At 38.6% G+C, this 25,013-nt stretch overlaps 2 protein-coding genes across 2 annotated transcripts; one reads left to right on the top strand and one right to left on the bottom strand.

The window, feature by feature from the left end:
- Positions 1–256: 256 nt before the first annotated feature.
- Positions 257–1,237, top strand: LOC135479749 (alpha-1D adrenergic receptor-like). Its single transcript, XM_064759653.1, has one exon. The coding sequence runs from the start codon at positions 257–259 to the stop codon at positions 1,235–1,237; it is 981 nt and encodes a 326-aa protein (XP_064615723.1).
- Positions 1,238–2,614: 1,377 nt separating this feature from the next.
- On the bottom strand, positions 2,615–24,844 carry LOC135479748 (receptor-type tyrosine-protein phosphatase kappa-like). Its single transcript, XM_064759652.1, has 19 exons — positions 24,802–24,844; positions 24,484–24,580; positions 21,983–22,059; positions 21,070–21,203; positions 20,790–20,877; positions 17,331–17,407; positions 16,803–16,824; positions 16,325–16,422; positions 15,239–15,358; positions 13,360–13,508; positions 11,664–11,799; positions 11,054–11,206; positions 8,677–8,776; positions 8,098–8,168; positions 6,520–6,642; positions 5,884–6,012; positions 5,025–5,179; positions 4,366–4,501; positions 2,615–3,223 (listed from the first exon to the last, which is right to left on the bottom strand). The coding sequence occupies exons 1-19, from the start codon at positions 24,842–24,844 to the stop codon at positions 3,086–3,088; spliced, it is 2,046 nt and encodes a 681-aa protein (XP_064615722.1). The 3' UTR covers positions 2,615–3,085.
- Positions 24,845–25,013: the final 169 nt, after the last annotated feature.

Below are 25,013 nucleotides of genomic sequence, written 5' to 3'. Positions count from 1 at the left end.
CGTTACTGAGTTAATGCATACCTTGGATGGGCCAAATCTGATAGAGCTGAACGAATCAAGCTTAAGTTAACAGTAACGAATGACTTTTCAGTCTGAGTTTTGGGCTGTTCCCAAACACCACTAGAGCTACAAGCTAACGTTTCTCGATTAATGCTTGCCTTAAATGAACAGATTCTATCTGGATCTGTGCATTTGATCTATTCGGGTTCGAAACTGTTCCGCGTTACTCGATCAGTACTCATCTGATATAGTCCCCATGGATGGAGAACGCATTGCAGGAGCGTCTCTCTTCATCGCTGGTGCTTGTTTAGGAGGCCTTGGGAATCTGACAGTGATCCTTCTCTTCGTGTTTCGACTGTGGTGCGGTCGAGAGACGGACTTCGGTAATCTGTCCCAGCTAAATCTGACAGTCAGCAGTTTCTTCATGACGGTTTACTTCGCCGCGGCAGCCAGTGTGACGTCCCTAACGACGCCGTCTGTCAGCAGTGTCACCTCTGACGTCAAGGTGCCTGTCGTCAGCGAGGGTCTGTGCCAGTTTACGGGCTGGATGCACGTCTGTTGCTGCATGGCCGCTTTACTAAGTATGGTTTTCTTGGCTGTACAAAGGTATCTAGCCATCCATCGGCCTCTGAATTACCAATCCATTATGACAAAACCGCGTTGTGTTGTGACTTGCGGCTTCATCTGGGCGGTTGCTGCCTGTTGGGCGGGATTTCCATTCTTCGGCTGGGGAAGGTACCACATCAAACCACCTGCGGAAGTGCCTGTGTGTTCTTTAGATTACCAGAAAAGTTTGGATTATCTTTTAGTAACAGAACTGGCAGTAAGCGTTATACCAATTAGCGTCACAACCCTTTGCTTGTACAAGTCGTATGGAGAGCTGAGGAGCACCGCCAGCGGAACTAACGTCTGGGACATCAGCCAAAGTGCCAATGGCTCCGCCGTCAATGCCGATGACGAGGCGCTCTGGAAAGCAAAGCAGTCTCTTCTGTGGAAACTATCGACGTCAACACTCATCACGTTTGTTGTGTGTAGCGCCCCCTTATGTATTTTCGCGCCATTATTAATGGTTGTTCCGTCTAGTTGCGTGTACTGGAGCATTGTTATTAACACCGGATTTTTCTCAGCGCATTGGGCTCTCTGTTGGACTTGGAATCAACAGCTTTCTGCCACTCTGCAGGTTATCAAAGAAATTGTTCTCAAGAAAATTGAAAATGTCCGGAAAGTGATTTCTTAGTTTTCGAAGAAAGAACTTCAGTTCGATGAAGAGCTGACATACTGATAAAACACAAATTTCAAACCCAGACACCAATCAAATAAATGCACTTCAAAGCAAAGCAAATAGTTCCTTTCGCCTGTAAAATGCTGAATGTGTTACCATATGCTTTATGCTATATGCCTCGCGTTTTCTTTGCTTCAACAGACGAATTGATTATTTCTGTCAATTTAATTATAGGCAATTCTTGTCTAATAACACATCTCAAAATTAAGAGGAGAAAATTTAGTTTTACGTACTGGAATATTATTAAAATGTTACCATAATTGGTCCCATCTATGTAAGATGAATTCTTACGTATTTTCAGTTGAAAAACTACAGCACCTTCCTCGCCATCATAACAGATCTCTTTACTATAATTTCCGTGGACTCGCTTACTCAGATTTTTAACGCGCTTGTCCGCTATGATTATCAAACTACTGAGCACTAAAATCACGTGTCCAGCTCTCGTTGTTTTGGCTCAGGCTTTAAGTCAGGAGGTTTTTTAAGTACCTAGCAAAGGGCGGTGGATTACTGCGGGGACTTTCCATCAGCTATAAACCTGACTGCCGTCAGTTAACTGAAAAATTCTTGGGCACGGCATTAAACAACAATCAATCAATCAGTCAGTTAACCATTTCCTTTTCCTGCTTAAGTGGTACCTTAGGGTATTGTAAATTGTACTTCAAAAGAGACGCATAAGAAGTATAAATATATATTATTGTCGTGTAACATATTATTGGAATGCAGACTTATCACATTATTCCTGTCTGTCAGCTGATGGGGATACTTATTCAGCTTGGAACAAAACCTGACATTTCCACAGAATTGTCAAAACATGACCATCCGAGACTGTATACGGTAACTTTCTCCTTCGTCTTCATGCGATCGAACTGGAGTCCGGTATGTCACAGGTGAGCTCAATATGACTGCCTCTATAAACAGATTCCCGGGGATGGACGAAATGTACGATTTTGCAGATTTTTTTCGGGTTCCGCTTCATCCCCGTACTATCGATACACATGTGCTGGCTTGTCTTTTCTACTTTACTGCCATAAAGACTTAAAACAATATAAAAAACACATCACCTTACTATTATACTCAGTGAAAGTGTGTCTGACACGGATTTTTATTTTCAACAAGGCTAGAAATTTGCAACAGAATCAACATTTACAACAGTAATTACTGGAATAACGACATGGCCTCTGACATTACAAATAAACATATATGAAATAACCAGAACACTTCTGTTCTTTACGCTTCACATGTATTCTAAGAAGTTAGATGAATACAGAACAATGCAGAACAGGCCTTATGTTGGAATATCCTGATGGGCGAAAAGGGCAGGGGCCTATTTCTGACTTAAGTCAAAATTTATAATCTCATCATTTTACTTTTTGGGGGGTTCTGTAAGTTGTAATGTTTATAAATTTATCTTCAGATGACATTCATAAGGTGTTCTAAATTGTAATTTCTTGGTCCCAAAAATAAATTCTAAAATTGTGCATTTCAAATTTTGACTTAAGTGAAAAATGGCTTTATGGAATCGGCCCCAGAAAGCAAAAGTAAACGCAACAAGGTTCTCCCGCGGAATATTTAAGACAAAGATCATTATTCAACAAATACACTTCTCCTACATGTATATCCATGTAATGGCACAAATATGACATTATACAATAGAAAATGGTTCTTTCTTCACACAAGGATTTCCAGATTGCAACTTTACTTTACATAAACAGTGTTACTTTCTTTTATTTCCCGGCTGCAATTATTCATTCATTCATTCGTTCCGTTTTCTGAAAAAAAAACAACAACAACCCTTTTGAGCTGTTAGTTCATTAACTTTCGGGGCTTTTTGGTTGGTTTATATTTCTCCGGCACTTTCGGCGGTGCGAATTCAATGTTACTGTACTCATGGTGTCCCTGGGCGAAGTTCAGTATGAATTCTTCACAGAATCTGTATTGCTCCTGTAAACGGAAGTAAAACGATTATATGACTATTTTACTGATTGAAATTTGAAGTCAGAAACAAATCATCCTTACGACAAGGATTACAACTAGTGCCATTAAAGTCTGGTATGATCAGGTTTGATCCCGGGTCTCCCAACTGCGAGGCGGACGCCTTGTCCATTAGGCCACCGAAGCGGTCGATTTTTCTTAGTAGACCTTCCCACGAACGATTGGAGAACCAGTCGGTATGGTTTCACAGTGACCACATTGTTGAGAGGTTTCTCTGTCATCGTTCTGAGCGAGCATGTTAAACACACGGCCATGAAGGTGCCATACAACACTGTAATACAATGTACAACTATCTGTGACAGTGGTGGATAAAACCAGGCTGAAGATGTCGCTAAAAACACCATTTTTCTAGAAACAGACACACTACATCTGTCATACGTGGCTTTTCCACTGGAATCAAACCTATATGCTTGTAGCATAAGTTTCTTACGACCAACTTCAATCTCGAAAATCCACTGCTGTTTTCATACGTTACTTAAGAAGTCGTAATAGTGACCCTAACATCGCCAGAGACTCCCATTCAATTCATTTGGCTTTTGTATCTACGGTTACTACACTGTTAGAACTCCTAGTAAACGTTCAGCGATTACTGTACATGTTTTACATATATTCTGTAAATATTTACCTTTTACAGTAAACATTCCACATGTACAAGATGAACTAAGGTGTTTTTACTTGAAATAGTAATGTTTTACCTTGTCACAGTAACAGTCAGTAAACATGTACATGTTCCGAGGAAGGTAAATCCCACTCTCCACCAAACAGCTGAACGTTTATATTTGGCCATGTAAGTCGCTTGTGTTTTTTAAATCAATATATATATATATATATATATATATATATATATATATATATATATATAAATATTAAAACCCTACTTACCTGAAGCAGATAGGCCTGTAAGTCAAGTGCTGAATGAAGACTACAAATCCACGCTGCATCTTTTGGAGTAAATGTTGAAGTAAAAGTTCACTCATGACTTTTATGTGAAGTGAAACTTTTCGGAATCAGGTGCAGACAGGCTGAACCTTCTGCACTAAACGTTCACGGGGACATTTATAAAGTGAAGTATTCGGATGAAGTTGTCTTACCAGAGAGGTGATGACTTTAGTTCGTGCCCGTCTCAACTCTTTAACGGTCAACATCAAGGAGAAAATACCGTCTTGACTCAGTCGCTGATGCACAGACCAACACACAGCAAACAGTCCACATCGCTCAGCCCCATTCCTGTCAACATATAGGTCAATGGATTCCAGTCACGGACAGCAAACGAAACATATATTTGCTGAAAGCCTTAGTCCTACAGATATACGTATATGGTAGTCAAAGACCGAACAGGATGTTGGTGTATTAAGGGTATGAAATAAAGCAGGCAGTGGCAATTATTTCTCTACACGGGATGGAATTTATTTGATTGCTAATTTTCTTTTATCAAATGTGGCCGAGTACTACTGGGTCAGAAAAGGATTGTGCCATAGAAGAGATGAAATTCACAATTAATCGTTGCACATATTTAACATCCAATGTAATTATAAAGATTCGTGTGTTGTCCCTAGCACGGTTTAGCGTTCTTGCCATGGATCATACCGGAAATTTTTGTACACCCGCGAATCATGACGTATATGCAAACAATTTTCCAAACGTTAATTGTCCAGTTCAACGTTTATATAAGACATTTAGCACTTTATTGAATACACATAATAATTTAAGCTATCTACAGTAAGAAATTACTGAGGTAATGACGACTGACCGACACTGCAGGACGATTGTAGACAGCGGAGGCTCTCCAGTCCACTCTGCCACGGCTTCCATTAGCAGGAGTAGAAAGACGTGTGATGACGGAATGGCCTTATCACTCGGCCACTGAGTGAAACAAAACTGCTTGACCACTCTCTGCTTGTTACCCTGGAAGTAACACGACACCAATGTCAACTCGTCTGTACATCTACAGAAACCGCCAGTAGTTTGACGATAACAAAGGAATTATTCTGTGAGACTATGTAACATCGCTGCCTCAAACTCACAGTGTGAGGCGGCCTATGTAGATAAGGCGTTAACATGCGAGAATAAAATGAAACAAAAACGAAAAAGACACAAAAAGTGGACAAGCACGCTATATTCGTTAAAGACAAGCGGTCTTGAACGAAGGTGAAGAAGACAGCTCAAATGGCCCATGGTAACCATATACTGCTTACACTCAAATATTAATCTCTTAAACTTTAATACCAGAAAGTTTGTTGTCTGAGTGATGTTAGAAAGTATTCTTCTATTGTACCAGATTATTTTGTTAAATATTATACACATATTTTATTAATTCAACATACAGATTCTATTTGATTAACAGAATATTATCTTGAGTATGACAGAATATTGTGTTATAATGACAGAATACATTCTAGCATCACTCAGACAACAAACTTTCTGATAACTTTAACAGATTAATTTTTTGAGTGTATAATCATGAAGAAACCATGAACAATGAGGACGTGGGAATATGGCAGTTCTTTGTCTAAGGCCAGGGGTGAACTCACAAGAAATCGGGAGTCATGCACCTCACTCTTTTAGACACTCCCCACAATCGAACCAATCACGCCACAGTGTCTACTCACCCATTTCTTATAGTCCAGTGTAAAAGTCCGTTGTACCATGGCGTTCAGGGTTCTCTGATCAGTCTGGGTAACGTCAAAGCAGTCCAGGTTTAGCGACTGTCCTATGTCAGGCCAGTACATGTCAAACTTCTACAGAACAGATGAACAACCAGAATATATAGAGAAATTTAAAGTTTCACATAAGCCTATTTCATTTACGGATAATGTGGACATGCTACAGACGAGATTCTTGCAAGGAAATATTTCTATGTCGGCCTAAAGACGGTTTCACATTTCAACACATCGCAGTTTTACAAGACATTTACAAGAGTTGCGTAAAGCTAATATCAGGACTTTCAAAAGAGGTAAGCATAAACTTTCAGCTATTTTTCATTGCATTTTTGTAATAATAAACAAAGTATTCAAATGACAGTTCGGGCCTTCAACCCGAAAAACAATACCCGAATTCAAATTCCCAAAGACGAGCTGCAAAGTCAACAGTCCAACCGAATGTCAAAGCATTTCACTATACCATAAATTTATGGTGACTGTTCCAGAAAGAATTTAAGATGATTCAATATATAAGGTAAATGGAAAAAGATGCCGTCTGTGACCTCCGATAAGGTAGACACCGGATATGATCAGCACCACACTAACCTCACATGGTTCCAGAGTAATGATCGTGGAACAGTCGTGTTCTTCCATCATCCGCCAGAAGTCCTGTACCGTGTTAGACAGCGGCATTTGGGTAGAGATAAACAGACGACGATTCCCATAGCCCTATAAGCAAAGAAATCAGTGATATTGTCAAAAGGCGGTGAACTGAAGGCTGACAAGTTTCAATAACGTCAATAATGCGTTAGTTACCGAAAGCGTTCTTGAATCTTAGTATGGACCCAATGAACGACTAGAAGCGCGCAGCTTTCAATCACGTCAGGATTAGGTACGGAAAGCACTAATAAATAGTATGATGGATGGTAGTAAACAGCATAGTCATAAAGAAAACACAAACATGACTAATGCATGATGGGAAATGACGTCGTTCCATCAAGGTGATGTTTACTATTGTTAACAGTTAAGTACATGTTACTTATTTGTTTAATTTATTTGATTGCATTTTTACGCCACACTGAAAAATGTTTCATGTGATGTCGGCCAACATTATGGTGGGAAGAAACCTGGCAAAGCCTCGGGAAAACCCAAGACCATCCGCAGGTAGCAGCCAGACCTTCCCACGTACGACTGGAGAGGCAGCCAGCATGAGCTGAACTTGAGCTCCCAGCAACCGCACTGGGGAGTGGCCGGTGAGTTATTGCGCTGCACTAGCACGCTAACCACTGGGCTACGGAGGCACCCAAATAATAGAAAACACTTTTTTGCGAATATCTCCACAATACAGTATGTGTACTTTCATGTGTTTCCCAATATTATGTGCGTCACTGACAATTTACATGTAATTCATTATCTAGGAATGTCCTGATCGCTTTTGCATTTTCAGATCTTGTCAGATTCCTTACAGCGATCCTCTCACTTCTACCAGACAAAAACCTGACTCCTACAGTGGAGTTGACACAGTTTATTTATTTCATTGGTGTTTTATGCTGTACTGAAGAATACATGTATTTTACTTATATGACGGCAGCCAGAATTATGGTGAGTGGAAACCAGGGAGAGTCCAGTTGACGTAATGAAATAAATATACAAAATGACCTAAAAATGAATTCAACTGATAATACAGCTAATAAAAAAAGCTAATAATAATAGTATAACTTTCAGTTTTCAGATTCTGTTAGAGGATATAGCAAAAAGTTTCATCATAGTTTTTATTTGAAAGAATGCCTTTCACAATTAAAGAAAAAACTGTCTGCGTCGAGACGATTTATGAGATAAAACTGTTTAAATATGTGCAAGCCATATTTCAAAAACAGTTCAGTTTATGTACAGTTGTAGAGATTAATAGTTTTAGAGTAAACAGAATAGTGTCGAATCTGAGTTCTAAAGGAGCAAGGATTTACACTGGACCTATTAGGGTTTGATGTAAGCAGAGAATGTCTTAATTGTGCAGCTTAAACAACTCCAGCTAGGTCTCAAAGGAAAACTTTTTTGTTGAGTTATTAAGAGGCATACATCAGAAACAATTATACTGAACCCTTTTGTTACAATCTTCTAAAATATCTGAAAACATGAAATAACTACATTATGTCATTTGGGGTGACCCTGTATACGGAGTCATACCGGGAAGTAGACGGCGTTGATGTAGTTGTCCTTTCCGGTTACGGAAGTCAGGTACACCCGGAAGCGGAAATCTGCAAACAAGAAAGTTCACTTAATGCCGTTTTAAATCAGTTCACTCACTGCCGTTCTGAATCAGCTACTGCCACAGTAGAACTGAGCAATACGAGGCAAAGCCTCGCATGTCGGACGTAATCAACTGAAAAAATATAAGATATCCCCACTAATTTAAGTGCATGGCCTGAGTTTTATACGCAATGCATTCAAATCAAATTAATACAGATTTCATCTCCATCTTTCGCCAATTTACTGCATTTTTTTGGGTTATGAAGACAATTGAATGGAAAAGTAAAGACAGAACACATACAGTCAACCTCTTGCTGACGCTCTTTACGTTTTCATCCATTTTTTCAATTTTGATAGTGAGTATGATTGTTTTGCCTATATAGCATTTTGCTGGTCACGTGTGACCATTTGTCAAGTACCACACCGTCATGGTTGCTTTGGTTTTACTCTTTGTGCTGTAAGTCATGTATATAGTGTTTTCCAGCAATCCAACTGAAAGGTTAAACACAGACGTACCAGGTAAACAATTCAAATCTCGGTTTTTACCAATGTTCTCGGGACTGGTGGCTTCTTCACATGGCTGCTCATCCAACAAGGGTTTTATAGCTTCAAGTTTCTGTGGATGGAGGGAAAATAGTCCCTGTAAGTTTCTGAAGTGTCTTTAGACATTGGCTCATGAATTAATTTGGCGTTCGTATATGATCGCCCTTCAATAAATACAATAAAGCTTTTATAATTCTCTTATATTATATTTAAAACCTCGTACTGCCGATAACAATTTTATTTATCTTATACTGCTAGTAACAATTCTATTTAACTAATTCTCCTTGTAACAATTCTATTCACCCTCATCCTGCAAGTAACAATTCTGTTTACCTCATTCTGCAGGTAACAATTCTATTTACCCCATTCTCCTTGTAACAGTTCCGTTTACCTCATACTGCTGGTAACAATTCTGTTTACCTCATATTGTTGGTAACAATTTCATTTACCTCATTCTGCTGGTAACAACTCCATTTACCTCATTCTGCAGGTAACAATTCTATTTACCGCATAGTGCTTGTAACAATTCTATTCACCACATATTATTGATAACAATTCTATTTACCTCATATTATTGATGACAATTCTATTTACCTCATTCTACAGGTAAAGATTCTATTTACCTCATTCTGTAGGCACAAGTCTATTTACCTCATATTGTTGGTAACAATTCTATTTATCTCATTCTGCAGGTAACAATTCTATTTACCTCATATTGTTGGTAACAGTTCTATTTACCTCCTACTGCTTGTAACAATTCTATTTACCTTATTCTGCAGGTAACAATTATTTTTACCTCATTCTGCAGGTAACAATTCTATTAACCTCATACTGCTTGTAAGAATTCTATTAAATTTATTCTCCTGGTAACAATTCTGTTTAGCTCACTGTGCAGGTAACAATTTCATTTCTCTCATTCTGCTGGTAACAATTCTGTTTACCTCATACCTCTGGTAACAATTCTGTTTACCTCATACTGCTGGTAACAATTCTATTCATACCTCTGGTAACAATTCTGTTTACCTCATACTGCTGGTAACAATTCTATTTACCTAATACTGCTTGTAACAATTCTGTTTACCTCATATTGTTGGTAACAGTTCTGTTTACCTCATTCTGCTGGTAACAACTCCATTTACCTCATTCTGCAGGTAACAATTTTATTTACCGCATAGTGCTTGTAACAGTTCTATTCACCACATATTATTGGTAACAATTCTATTTACCTCATATTATTGATGACAATTCTATTTACCTCATTCTACAGGTAAAGATTCTATTTACCTCATTCTGTAGGCACAAGTCTATTTACCTCATATTATTGGTAACAATTCTATTTATCTCATTCTGCAGGTAACAATTCTATTTAACTCATATTGTTGGTAACAGTTCTATTTACCTCCTACTGCTTGTAACAATTCTATTTACCTTATTCTGCAGGTAACAATTCTATTTACCTCATTCTGCAGCTACAATTATTTTTACCTCATTCTGCAGGCAACAATTCTATTAACCTCATACTGCTTGTAACTAATTTCATTTCTCTCATTCTGCTGGTAACAATTCTGTTTACCTCATACCTCTGGTAACAATTCTGTTTACCTCATACTGCTGGTAACAATTCTATTTACCTAATACTGCTTGTAACAATTCTGTTTACCTCATATTGTTGGTAACAGTTCTGTTTACCTCATACTGCAGGTAGCAATTTTATTTATCTCATTCTGCAAGTAACAATTCTATTTACCTCATTCTACGGGTAACAATTCTATTTACCTCATTTTGCAGGATACAACGCTAAACCCCAAGCATTCACTCACTCACTCATTCTGCAAGTAACAATTCTATTTACCTCATTCTGCAGGATACCACGTTAAACCCCAAGCACTCACTTACTGACTCATTCTGCAGGTAACAATTCTGTTTACCTCGTAATGCAGGTTACAATTTTATTTATCTCACTGCTGATTTTACTGCCGATAACAACTCTATAAATACGCCATATTGCTCAAAACAATTCTGTTTACCTCATACTGCTTGTACTAATCACATTTGCATCATATGACTGAGTCCAATTATATACACGGCATTGCTGGTAATCATTCTATTTAACTTCTGTTGGTCGGATTAGCTGTTTACCTCATATTGTTAGTCACAATTTGACTTATATTAGTCAAAACAATTCTATTTATGTAATGTCGCTCAGGCCACTTCTACTTATGTCATATTGCACGGATCAAATCTATTTATCTGCTATTAATCGGAACACCTCTGTTATCCTCGTATCGCTTTCTGCTGCTTTGTTTACCTTTCATTCCTCGTATTAGTTATATCACCTATGACTGTTTACCTCATACTGCTGGCTAATACGGTTCAAGTTCTCGTAGTCATGTGACGACCTCGAGATTCGCACCGAAGCCGCCAAGAAATCTTCCTCCAGCATGATAGAACCCTCACAGAGCATACCATCCAGGAGAGCCTTGTGAAGGAACACGTACTGGTCCTGTAAACAAAGTTAAACACTTGTAAATGATTATGTGCTAGTTCTGAAAAAAAAAGTTCGAGATTAGTGAAAGAACAAGTACTGGCGATGTAAACAAAGATTAAAAATTTTGTGAGCACACACTGTAAACAAATTACAAAGTAGTGAAGGAACACGCTCTTGTTCTGTGAGCAAAGTTAGACACTTGCGAAGGAACACTCACTGATGCTGTAAACAAAGATAAAAACTTTGTGAGAACACATAATAAACAAAGTTAAAAACTTGTGGAAATGCACCCACCGGTTTTGTAAACAAGTTTGTAAAAACTTGTGAAGGATTACGTGCTAGTTCTGTAAAGAAGTCATATTAGTGCATTAGCTGAAAATAAATATTAAAGACACAATTGTAACAACCGACCTGGAAATTTGGTGACGCGGGCAGTATTGGTGGGGATTTATAAAGGGAGACAACCACGTACCAGCGTCTGCACCATCTGAGTGCGCCTGCTCCTGAGGTGAACGACGCAGGAGAAAACGTTCACGTGACGGGATCTCAGACATCGGTGGAGCAGTAAGTCCAGAGCGATGAACGTCCCGCTTCTCCCGACGCCGGCACTGGAAAACATACATGCAAACGGGTAGTAGAAGGGTTTTAATTACTTCATTATTGCCTAAACGTAAATGTCATTGATGCAACTTCATTGCATAAAAAAGAAAAAGCGAATAATGAAGTTGACGGTAAGTATTACCGAACGTGTCCATTCTGCATGTCATGACTTTAATCAGTGAGTTGTTAAACACCAACCAAATACATTTTTGCTGACTACACGTTTATATGTTGTGTCAGATAATTTGTCCATCAAACACTGTTGAAGGATATATCTAATACTGAATCGTGGCTATCCACTTGGTTGGTAAATTTGAATTCTAATAAAACTGAATCTCTCCTTGTGTCTAGACGTAGAACGTCATCGCGCCCTCAGTTGACATTACAAAATGCAGCTATCACACACAAGCATCTTAGCAGTACTTTGAATACTCAAGCCACTTGGAGCAATCATACTGATAACCTTGTTCAAGCCGCGAATAAAAAATGATCTCTTCCTAGAGGATTGACATATATATTTATAATGAACAGGAAATCATTTTCTATTATGAACACGAGCTTTATTAGATCATGTCAAGAATATGCAGATGTAGTTTGAGACATTCTTACCGAATATAATATAAACAGGCTGGAAAAAAATCAAAAAGAATGCGTTCGAATGATTACTGGATTGACAGTTAGTACCTCTACGAATTTGCTACACCAGGAATCTGGATTGCTTCCTCTCCGTAAACGAAGGCACATGCATCCTTTGGTTTATGTGCATCACATTATTCACAACCCAGGCATTTGCACTTTATCAGACCATATTCCTCCCAGAACAGTAGATCATAACCATACTTTGTAAATCACCAAACCAGTTAACCTCTGTACATTGTAGAACAGAGCATTTTAAGAAAAAGTTTCTATCTACGACCATCATTGACTAGAATAACCTACCAGAAAGTATTAAGACCCTAACGCCGGGTCACACAAGAGAGATCACTGCTGTCGTATTTCTCTTTGGTGATGAGAACTTAAATGAATTTTTAAATATTTCCATTTATGCACGTATGAATATGAATATAACATATATGGATTGGAAGTATGCATGTGCACGTATGAATACTGAACCATTGTTATTTTTATTATTATTAACCACACAGACGTAAATAATGCAAATTTGTGCTATGCTTATATATCCAGTTGGATTTGGGGTATATCCTTTACCATTATTGTTTTGAATGATATGCTTCTCCTTGTGGCTCCGTTACAACCCATATTTTTGCTCAGATGGATCTATTACTCCTTTTCTGTACACAATCCTTTACATAACAATTTTACTAATCCAAACAAATATGTAAAATGGCCATCTTACAATGTTATTTCTATTTGAAAACGGAGCAAAAATATAAGCGTAAAGTTTAACTTTATTCCGTATGTAAATAAAGCATATCTTTAAACCAAATACATTTAAACCTTACGGCAAAAGTATTTCTCGGAACTCACATATTATATAAACTACTGCAATATGAAGATATTAGAACAGCATCTGTTCACGAGGAAAACATATGTGCCGTGGAAGTTACCTGCAGTGGACGACAATCGGCCCAGTGGACTGGCGGTCAACCGAGTGAACCTGGAACCGGAAGTGAAGGATACCAGCCGTTTCACTGGGAACGTCATGATCCGGCCAGTCAGGATACAGGAAGTGCAACACCTCACGTGACTCGTTACCCTGAGGGCATAAATAGACCATAATCCGAGAAAATTGACAATTTTCCAGTCAGAGAGTTTGGCTAATTATTTAAGTGAAATGTTTGGTTGTCAACTTTACATCATCCAATGTAATAAACTTTCTTTAACAGTTCTGTTTCGAAAGCTATATGGACATTTTCACAATTTTAGTCACAATGTTTTTTCACAATGGCTTTATCCATTAGTTGACTTTGTCTCAGAATCATTTATTTATTTGATTGATGTTTTACACCGTACTCAAGAATGTTCCACTTATGTGTGAGGGGGGCCATAGTAAAAAAAAAAAAAACACAGCAGACACGGCGTGTTTTCATTGTCACAGGAATGCCGTTATATTTATTGCCTGACCTCGAAGACACACTTGACAACAAGAGGAGAAAACAAACATGGGAGATAACCCTACCTGTAAAAACAACAATACAGATTTAGTACTGATACTTTACTATTACAGTGTACTACAAACAACCAGACAATTCTGTACTGCAGTATCCTTTATCCTTTAACCGCTGCACACATCCTAGCATACATCAGTCCATTATCAGCAGAACTTTATGTCACTAACTGCAATGAAGTGTTATGATTACATCATACACAGGAAATATCTCAATAATGAAACATGCATCTTATGGCCGTGGACGTATGTAGCAATATAATAACTATGGCAAGAGTAATTAGGCCTAAACATGCCTTGGCCATATATTGTTCCTGTATTGTTACTACGATTCATATGAGAAGCCACAGATCCTTTCAGCCTTTTTTAGAGTGAACAAACAGGAATTCAAAAAAAAAAACAAGAAAACAAAAAAACAAACAAACAACAAAACCAAAAAAGAACTCCAGAAAATGAAAGTGGTGAGAATCTTTCCCTACAGACAACTATCTTACATGTGTAACTTCACGTGGGACAGCTACTGACTCTTAAGGGAATGGAATTTCACAGTACATGCAAACATCTGTAATCACAAACCATAATACTGATATTTACGGTAATACTGAGTTCACTACTGTTTGACATCGCGAACTCTCATTTCCCTAACAAGTGTGTGTGTGCAATCCAAGTAAATCACATCTGATGGCTTCAGTATAACTACCAGTATCTCAGTAAATTCTAAAGGAAGCATTTAGACTCCACTGCGTCCACTGCGTCCACTGCGTGCACAAAACAAAGTCCATTGAAAAATGCACGGAAACACTTTGCGTTCATATCTCATGAAGTGCTCAGTTTTCGTCACATAGTAACGCTGAGCTAACTGCTAGAATTCTGCGTACAATAAGAAATACTGAAATCCATCACGCACAAAGTATTCACGGCACTCTACCTTAACCATAACTCATGTGTGTTTACTCTTTTGTTACAATGACATCGCACCAATAACACGAAGAAGTAAGAAAAACGTAACTTTCAGTACCTTATATCGTAACCACGAGAAGATACGTGGAAATTCAGCAAATCTTCAGGCATAAAAAATGCTACAAGGGGAGGTATCTCCAATGACAGTACAGTTGCTGTGGACGACGCCTGTCACATATACGACAACAGCCAGCATTGTTGTGGGAGGGCACCGGACAGGGAAACCCACGACCATCCGCGGTTATTTTCTCTGAATAAGTCCTTAAGCTTATATTTACAGTCACTGACAAGACGTTGATGTATCTGTGTTAAAAATCATTTTGAATTTATCCGTTGGGCTGATAATCAATATTACGTACCAAGTTAATTGTAAGCCTTCTCAAAAGAGTGTTTGAGAAATGCTGGACGCTTCCCATTTTGATGACCAGGTCGCCATATCGAACTTCCCCTTCATCTGGCCAGTACTGTTCCACCTTTTTCTGAAGTCAAATGAAACCATGTGTTATCCACGAAACCATCAAAATACGTGTTATCCTCATCTTCAAATGAGAACGTCTATGTGTGTGTTATCAAAATCTTCAGACGAGACATCAAGATATGTGTTATACACGAAACCATCAAAACACGTGTTACCTTCATCATCAAATGAGAACATCTATATGTGTGTTATCAACGTCTTCAGACAAGACATCATAATGTGTGTTATCAACCGTTTACAGATGTGACCATCAAATGTTTCACAGAAAATACTTGACGATGCCAAATGAGCTTATCAATGGGTTCGAACCCGTGTTGCATCTTTTCAACGACAAAACTTTTGATTAAGTGCACAAAGCTTTAAGCCCACACCTTTGCAAACACAAACAATAATTCACGTCATTAACTTAAATAGCTAGGATGAAAATTGTTCTGATTTTTTAACGTAGCATTTTCAGAAATAACCCATAATCAACTGGTGTAGTTTTTGTTGTTTGCTCACTACCAAAATTGGAAACTTTATTTGTTTAAACCCATGGAGAAAAAATATGCTATACGTCTATGCACTAAGTAATCTTGAATTCATTTATAATATGTAAAGTTGCATTGCAAAGTTTTGCATTGATCGTTAAAACGGCCAAATAGTACATGTGACAGGTGGTCGCTTGCGATTGGCTGACCAATTTTAACTGAAATCTGACTTCAAGCGTCTAAGGGAGATAACTCGAGTTCGTCATTTATCGAGTTCGTCATTTAGCGTGAATTGAACCGCTTCCGCCACATAAATTATTATATATCTAGGTTACAAAAGTAGTTATATCTCCATTTGCAAGACGGAAGTTTGCAAAACAGGATCTTGCGTGATGTATATCACGTTGTTGTTGTATATAGATAATGTGGATAGACGTCAGGTTGTGCCATTCCGGAAACAAACAGTAGAGTAGGCCTACAGAATAAAAAAAACTCACAACTCCCCACTCGTGAAGGTTGGTCAGCATCACTATACGGCTACACCTTTCTTGCCATATCATCCTCCAGAACTCCGTGATCGTGTTTGACGTTGGACCTATAAAGTTACGAAACACATTCGTGTGTTAGGGTTATAAAAAAAACTAGGCTTTTCACAAAGGCAGCCGGCCACGGAATAAGGCGGTGGTCTGTTTGAATACAACTTTCACAGCCACGACTGAAGCTTTATCCCACAAGGTTTGCCAGGTAAGTTTATGTGATTCGATGGAAAGACAACAACAACGACGACAACAAAAACAGATATTTCTTTGAATGGGATTTTGCAATCCAGGTATACTTATGTTTTAAGACAAACAGCAGGAAAAAAATTGTTTTTAGGAAACACCATGCTATGAACTCAGCCAACACAATTATTTCGACTCCATCGGTTTTTTTATGTCTTGGGTAGTTTTCCTAGAATTAGCTGAACCCACTTACCCTGTGCAGCGATGTATCCTCCCTGAAAAAAAACCATCTCAAATGCACTCGGTATAAAAACGGGAAATCCAAATAAAATGACACCAGTGCATATATTTAATATGTGCATATATAAAAACCCTACCTAAAACACAGAAGGGAGGAACGGGCTTTTTAAAAATTTATTTAAACTTTCAAATATCTTCAAAAATGAAACCCATTGAATCTGGGAACCATATTGAAGTCAAATTTCAATGTCTTACAAGGCAAGAGCAGACAGGACTAAAATAGACATCTTAATTAAAATATCTTGAGTATTCAAGACTGTTGTTTTCATAGAGAATATTCCCTTTCTATAGAATTTATTTGATTTGGCGTTTTACGGCGTGCTCAAGAATATTTCACTTATACGACGGCTGCCAGCATTATGGTGGGAGGAAACCGGGCGGAGGCCGGAGAAACCCACGACCATCCGCAGGTTGCTGGAAGATCTTCCCACTTAGTTCTACAGAATTAATCATGATGAAAGATCCCACGAACTTTACTTACATCAATGTAGGAGGCGTTGATGAAGTCAGTTTCCTGTGTGGGTCTTAGAGTTCGTAATATAACCCTGGAGTGATCGTCTAGAAGACATTGAAAAAAAAAAATAAATAAAAAAAAAAATAAAAAAAATAAAAAAAGAAAAAGAAAAAACAAAACAAAACAAAACAGATTGTGTGATTAGCTGATCGAAGCTTTCAACTCTTGATGTGGGATGGCAATGACGCATACACATATATACATGTTAATAACAGGAAAGGACTTTAGCTGGGTACGACGATAAGCTAAGCTTGTCTGGTTGTTGAAGTCCTGAGTACGATGATAAGCTAAGACTGTCTGGTTGTTGAAGTCTTGAGTACGATGATCACCTAAGAATGTCTGGTTATTGAAGTCCTGGGTACGACGATAACCTAAGGCTGTCTTGATTATTGAAGTCCTGGGTACGATGATAACCTGAGACTGTCCCTGTTATTATAAATATTACGTAGCTTCGCATGACACACTGAAGAGCTTATCCCTGTGCTAGTTGTGAATACACAGTAGATAATTCGGCTTCATATGCAACTCTGTTATCTTCATCCGTCATCTAACCTTCGTAACGATTGTATAATTATGATTTTTTTTACACCGACCCTGTATCCAAACACATGGTGCAGTATTAAAACAGAACATATATTGGTTCTGCCTATACTTACTCAGGGTCGATACTGCACTCGTTCCGCGGGAATACAAACCCATACAGCTGTGAGTCAGTCATGCGCAGTTATATAGCACATATTCTGTAACGTCCGTATTCTCTCCAAACTTCATGAGGAGCGCACAGCGCAATAGAGCCGAGCCCCGCTTCTTATTGCTATTACCACATATGTCTCCTGTTTGCTATTTGCATCATGAGAGTCTAAGTGAATACCGGTATAAGCGGACGAGGGGATTCCGTGTCTGTCAATTAACTATTAACCACGCTGTTATTTTGTTGAGGGGACACCAGAAAACCCACGACCATCCTCAAATGAATGCTAGAATGTAGACCTATTCTGCTATTGTTATAGCATATTTGATTGATTGATTGGTGTTTAACGTCCTACTCAAGAATATTTCACTTCCACGACGGCGGACAGCATTATGGTGGTAAGAAACCGGAACAGAAGCTTTAAAGAAAAAAAAAAAAACCCATCAAATTAATGTCGAAAACTTATTTGGAAGCATAGCCTTTAATATTTTCTATCAGTAGAAAAGGGTATTTGAAAATATTTTTGTATGGTGGGTATTTGGGAACACTTCTTGGTATATATCGTCTTTGCATAATAATGTTCTAAATAAGAATGCTATTCATGTTTAATTAATTTATTTGAATGTAAATTTGTTTATATCCAAACACATGCGTTTAATGTGAATTATGATAATATTTATGAATATATTAACCATGTTTTAATGTGATCAAAATGCAGGTTGAATACGTTTGTTGGCTAACTGTAGAAGCTCATCATGAGTAAAGTAATGATCAATTTTTAAATTTTAAAGTATGCAGCTAGTGGTGTTACTGTCAGCAGAAAATTTTGTACCTCTTGTAATAAACCAAAAATACGGCGAGTCAAAATTAAGCATATGTGCTTACTTTCAGTTTAAAAAAGTAGAGTTATATACTGTGCATGTAGTGTTAAGGGGAGGCCTCCTTGGTTCAGTTGGTTGGCGCACTAGCGCAGCGTAATGACCCAGGAGTCTCTCAACAATGCGGTCGCTTCCTCTCTGCCAACAACCTGGGGATGGTCGTGGGTTTCCCCCCGGGCTCTGCCCGGTTTCCACCCACCATAATACTGGCCGCCGTCGTATAAGTGAAATATTCCTGAGTACGGCGTAAAACACCAATCAAATAAATAAATAAATATAGTGTTAAGTTGATGTAAGTCCCTACTTAGGTAAGGGAGAATGTTTCTTGTTGTAATTGTTGGCATGTCACATGGTCAACTGACGGATCCCATGCCGCCTTCATTCTGCAAGAGTGCCTTAAGTATGATTATTTTTGCCGTATATCAATGTGTATATAGATAGAAGAAATAGACTGGCTACATTATTCCGCTAACAGACAAGACTTAAAAGGGGTTTAGATCAACTGTTGGACTCCCTGGTGTCAGTGTACAGTGAACGTCTTGGCCATCATATCTTTATCTGTATCATCATATATTTGTACATATCTTTGGCATGATAATTTAGTGATGCAGCACTGCAAATATCTCGGCACTGTCACCGGCCATCTACAACGATACAGAGGCGTGAAATGGTCGGACTATTCAAATCGAGTCTAATCAAAAACAAACAACAAGAGATTGCATTGTTTTATATCCCAGTGTTTGTCCTACATTTTCCCCTCTGTGTATGTTATAGCATGCAATGTAATTCAGCCCCGAGTTCACAAGGCTTCGGTGTTCATGAGTTTTGTGTCATTGTAAATAGAGTCTACATTCTGGAAATATGTGTCAGTGTTGTAAACATGTTTATGATCAACCATCCAGAATTTTCTTTTACGTTAATCTATAAATACGAGCGACGGAGTTGTGAAGTTCGCAGTCATCCATTTAAATTCACTTAAAAGCAGTAATTTACTCAAGTTCATTTGAGAGCAGTCGTATTTACTGTCATTCACTGTGAAGGATTTTACTGGGTTTGGAGACATGGGCTTTCACACCATTCGACTTTCGTCTTTTGTACTCCATTTTCTGTACAGAGCACTTTGTGAGCTTGTGTTTCGCCAATTGCTATTTTGAGACGTTATTTTGGAGCTTGTATCGCTTATTGTCTCTTTGTGCGATCACCTACATTTCATCCCAATTTACCGTGAAATTGACTTCGTGTATATTTTCGAGGAGTGAAACAAACATCGCCAGCTCGGCATCGCTGACGCTACTGTCAACCTGTCCAACCTGAGAAGTTACACCTTCACAGGTAAGAATAAACCATTGTCAGCGTGCCGTTTCCGACGTTGTCATCCTATCATCCGTCGATTGAGGAATTCCTCTTGACTGTGGATTCTATATTTACGTGGACTGACTCGCCTTTGGAAGCCGGACTATTCCATCCGAATTTAGACGCTGACATCACTAGAGACTATACATATATATCTGTAATTATTGTTTCGTATATTATTGCTAGATGTATTATTTGTCTATTTTGTTCAAATATATGTACTAATATGAACTAATTCAAGCGTCTTCGTATTTCTTTGTTTGATCTTGTCTAAGGCACATCACTGATCTGAGAGTTAAACAAGTTTCTTATCTTCACTCGTCGATAGAGGTACCTTTACATAGTCAAAGGCTTTCCGCGCTGTTTACCGAGAAGCTCTTAAACTAAATGCGTGGCGCTTATGATAGACTAACCGAATCGAGTTTAGCTCCATAATCACGCTCAGTATAGAGGTCGAAAGCTCGAACCGAGTCTTACAACGAGGTAAAAGAATGTGATACCTACATGGAACTATTCCTCGGTAGCGGAATCGTCCTTCGTTCTCAGGCTTGTATGCTTCCTCGTGATCATAAAGTAGTCCGGCAGGAAGCTCCTGCAGAAAGAAATTGAACTCAAGCACATCCAGCCTCAGGGTCTTTGCATATCAATTTTGTGTCTAGTATATGTCATTGATTTAAGAGTGTCTTAGACTAAAAGTAATGTAATCCGACTATGGCTGATTATATATCAAAGACTAATTTATATATTGTTTGACACCCGTTGAACACAAGCTTTCATCACAAACCTTGAACTCATCTTGGAATGGATGTTCTTCAGCAAGTCGACTTGTGATGTACTCCAGAATACTGCTCACCTCGACGCGAGTGGACCGGCGCTGTTCAGTGACAACGACGAAATCATCAACACAGATTTCTTGTTCTGGGAAGCAAATTATAAATCGGTTTCTAAAATTCAGGATGAATAAAATCGCTTTTTCAAATGCTTTTAACAAACGGTTGAAGCATCTCACAAGTTTCATCAGGAATAACTATGAGCAGTTTTAAGATTGGACGTTTACATTTTAGTTGTTTGACCGCTTCAATGGCCTTTTCTGCCTGGCTGGTCCATTGTCTGTATAATGTGACCGGGTAGGGTGTTATGTCTGGTGACTTCGGCATGTTACTTCAATGGTTCCATCTGGAGTCTAGGATACCTTACACGTTTCAAACGCCAAGCGTTTTTCATATTTAAATACGAGAGAAAACCAAAATCTTTGACTAGGACATGAAGCCCTTAAACACCCTTAGAAGTGTCCATAAGAATATCATTATATACTTTCTTAATGCACCGATGGCTTGTATTGGACGTTGTTTTGGAAATTAGTCTTGCGGTCATCGGCCTGGAATTTCCATGTTTGGTTGGCGGATTGTATACGAATGTCTATTTGGATGCCTAGATTCAGCATAAGTTCAGAGAGCGTAAACGGGTCTTGCAAAATGAAAGGAGTGAATAAATGCAGCTTAGAGTTCAAAAAATATTTATCTATTCAGGGGAGAAGCTGCGTATGTACAAGTACATATAGGTCATATCGATAGGGATCTGTTACGTGAATATAACCTATAATTGGCTATGACCCACTTATGCACACAGTGCTTTACAGGGTAATCTCCCCTGAATAGATTAATAAAGTCTAGGCTGTATATATTTATTATACATACCACATCCATCATCTGTTTGCCACGCATTCTCAGAATTGTCAAGCAGATGTTCGTTGTCTGACCTTTTAACCTTTCGTCTGCAAAAGATTTAGTCATATTCAAACAGAATTTTTTTTGTATTTAATCATCTAATGATTAAGTTGAACTACCTCGATGGTGGGTAGCCTACACATCGACACACAAGATGTTTTTTTTAGTGCGGACGGTTTAGCTTGAAAGAGTGGGTTACGCATGACACACTACCCAGGCAAAAATCAAATCAGAATTGACACACTACCCAGGCAAAAATCCAATCGGGCATGACACTCTACCAAGTCAAAAATGAAATCAGACATGACATTCTACCAGGTAAAAATGAACTAAAACATGATAGTCTACCCAGGTAAAAATCAGATCAGACATGATAGGCGACCAAGGTAAAAGTCAGATCAGACATGATAGGTGACCCAAAATCCAATCAGACATGACACTCTACCTAGGTAAAAAATCCAATCAGAGATGACACACTACCCAGGTAAGGATCAAATCAGACATGACACTCTACCCAGGTAAAAATCCAAAGTTTCTACTCCCGTTGTAGTTTTTTGTATGTCTTACTATTAGGTCATTATCGTTGCCTATTGTTTCTGCATCCAATCAAGAATCATTTTTTATCACTCCGTTCTCTAATCAATAAATTGATTTGACAATTGACTTATTATTACTGACTTTGACAAGTGTATAAGTGAAGTGTATACTAGTCATTCATTGACCTCGACAGAGATCTGTAATATCTGCCTGATCCCGGCAGAAGACTGTACTATCTGTCTGACATCAGTAGAAGACTGTAGCCTACTGACTGCGTGGCCTCATAAGAAGTCTGTAATGTCTGCCTGATCCCGGCAGAAGACTCTACTAACTGCGTGGCCTCATAAGAAGCCTGTAATATCTGCCTGATTCCGGCAGAAGACTGTATTATCTGTCTGACATTGGCAGAAGACTCTACTAACTGCATGGTCTCATATGAAGTCTGTAATATCTGCCTGATTCCGGCAGAAGACTGTACTATCTGTCTGACATTAGCAGAAGACTCTACTAACTGCGTGGTCTCATAAGAAGTCTGTAATATCTGCCTGATCCCGGCAGAAGACTGTATTATCTGTCTGACATTAGCAGAAGACTCTACTAACTGCGTGGCCTCATAAGAAGTCTGTAATATCTGTCTGATCCTGGCAGAAATCTGTAATATCTGTCTGACATTAGCAGAAGACTCTACTGACTGCGTGGCCTCATAAGACGTCTGTAATATCTGCCTGATCCTGGCAGAAATCTGTAATATCTGTCTGACATTAGCAGAGGACTCTACTAACTGCGTGGCCTCATAAGAAGTCTGTATTATCTGTCTGACATTAGCAGAAGACTCTACTATCTGCGTGGCCTCATAAGAAGTCTGTATTATCTGTCTGACATTAGCAGAAGACTCTACTAACTGCGTGGCCTCATAAGAAGTCTGTATTATCTGTCTGACATTAGCAGAAGACTCTACTATCTGCGTAGCCTCATAAGAAGTCTGTATTATCTGTCTGACATTAGCAGAAGACTCTACTATCTGCGTAGCCTCATAAGAAGTCTGTATTATCTGTCTGACATTAGCAGAAGACTCTACTATCTGCGTAGCCTCATAAGAAGTCTGTATTATCTGTCTGACATTAGCAGAAGACTCTACTAACTGCGTGGCCTCATAAGAAGTCTGTAATATCTGTCTGACATTAGCAGAAGACTCTACTATCTGCGTAGCCTCATAAGAAGTCTGTATTATCTGTCTGACATTAGCAGAAGACTCTACTATCTGCGTAGCCTCATAAGAAGTCTGTATTATCTGTCTGACATTAGCAGAAGACTCTACTATCTGCGTAGCCTCATAAGAAGTCTGTATTATCTGTCTGACATTAGCAGAAGACTCTACTATCTGCGTAGCCTCATAAGAAGTCTGTATTATCTGTCTGACATTAGCAGAAGACTCTACTATCTGCGTGGCCTCATAAGAAGTCTGTATTATCTGTCTGACATTAGCAGAAGACTCTACTATCTGCGTAGCCTCATAAGAAGTCTGTATTATCTGTCTGACATTAGCAGAAGACTCTACTATCTGCGTAGCCTCATAAGAAGTCTGTAATATCTGTCTGACATTAGCAGAAGACTCTACTATCTGCGTAGCCTCTGCAGAAGTCTCTGAGAAGGGACTGAGGCTTGGACTGGAATTGTGCCTGTTGTATTCCCCGTAAGAAACATATTTTGTTGTTGTTTACATTACTTTGTATACTGTACATACTAATGCTGTACTGTTTATATTACATTGTTCAATTATATGTATTGGTTTTAGCTAAGGGTATTTGTGTTTCCTTCTTTGATCTTGTGTGAAGTTTTTATCAGTGTCTGGGAGTTCAACAAGCCATTTGTTTACAGTTGTTACTCTCCGATAGTGATAACTTTGCACTACATTGTATTGGATATATACTGACCTAAGAAGAAATATTACAATGACGACGAGACTAAGCGGCACCAGCAACGCTGCCACTACTCCCCACGGTGGACCCCAGCATAAAGGCCTCACGCATTCTGGAACAAAAAGGGGATCATGTCAATTACATGATACTGAAGCCATGGTCTCCCGCGGCCTGAAAACTTGCAGGGGGTATCAGTTTTACAATCCGCCATTACGATGAAGACAGTTTGGAAATCGACCATGTTAAATCTGGAATTAACATGGCACCGTATGAAAAATGCGCTCTAAGTTGTTTCATTTTAAAGCATAGAAATGTTGAAACAATTCGACTTACCCAAGGTGAAATTGGAGGAAAATTCACCACACAGATCATTCATTTTAAGCGATCCGACATGTATGTACAACGAGTGTATGTAACGCTGCACAGTTTATCAGATTCTAACTTCCTCATTTATTGCGAAAAATTGGTTTTGTAATTACCCATTGCTAGGAATCACAACATTGCGGTTTCAAATCCTGTCGGTCTGTACAGGAAGAATATAGCTT

Source organism: Liolophura sinensis, chromosome 12, assembly GCF_032854445.1.
Source record: "Liolophura sinensis isolate JHLJ2023 chromosome 12, CUHK_Ljap_v2, whole genome shotgun sequence".
Lineage (NCBI taxonomy): Eukaryota > Metazoa > Mollusca > Polyplacophora > Chitonida > Chitonidae > Liolophura > Liolophura sinensis.
This window is presented reverse-complemented; position numbering and strand designations above follow the sequence as displayed.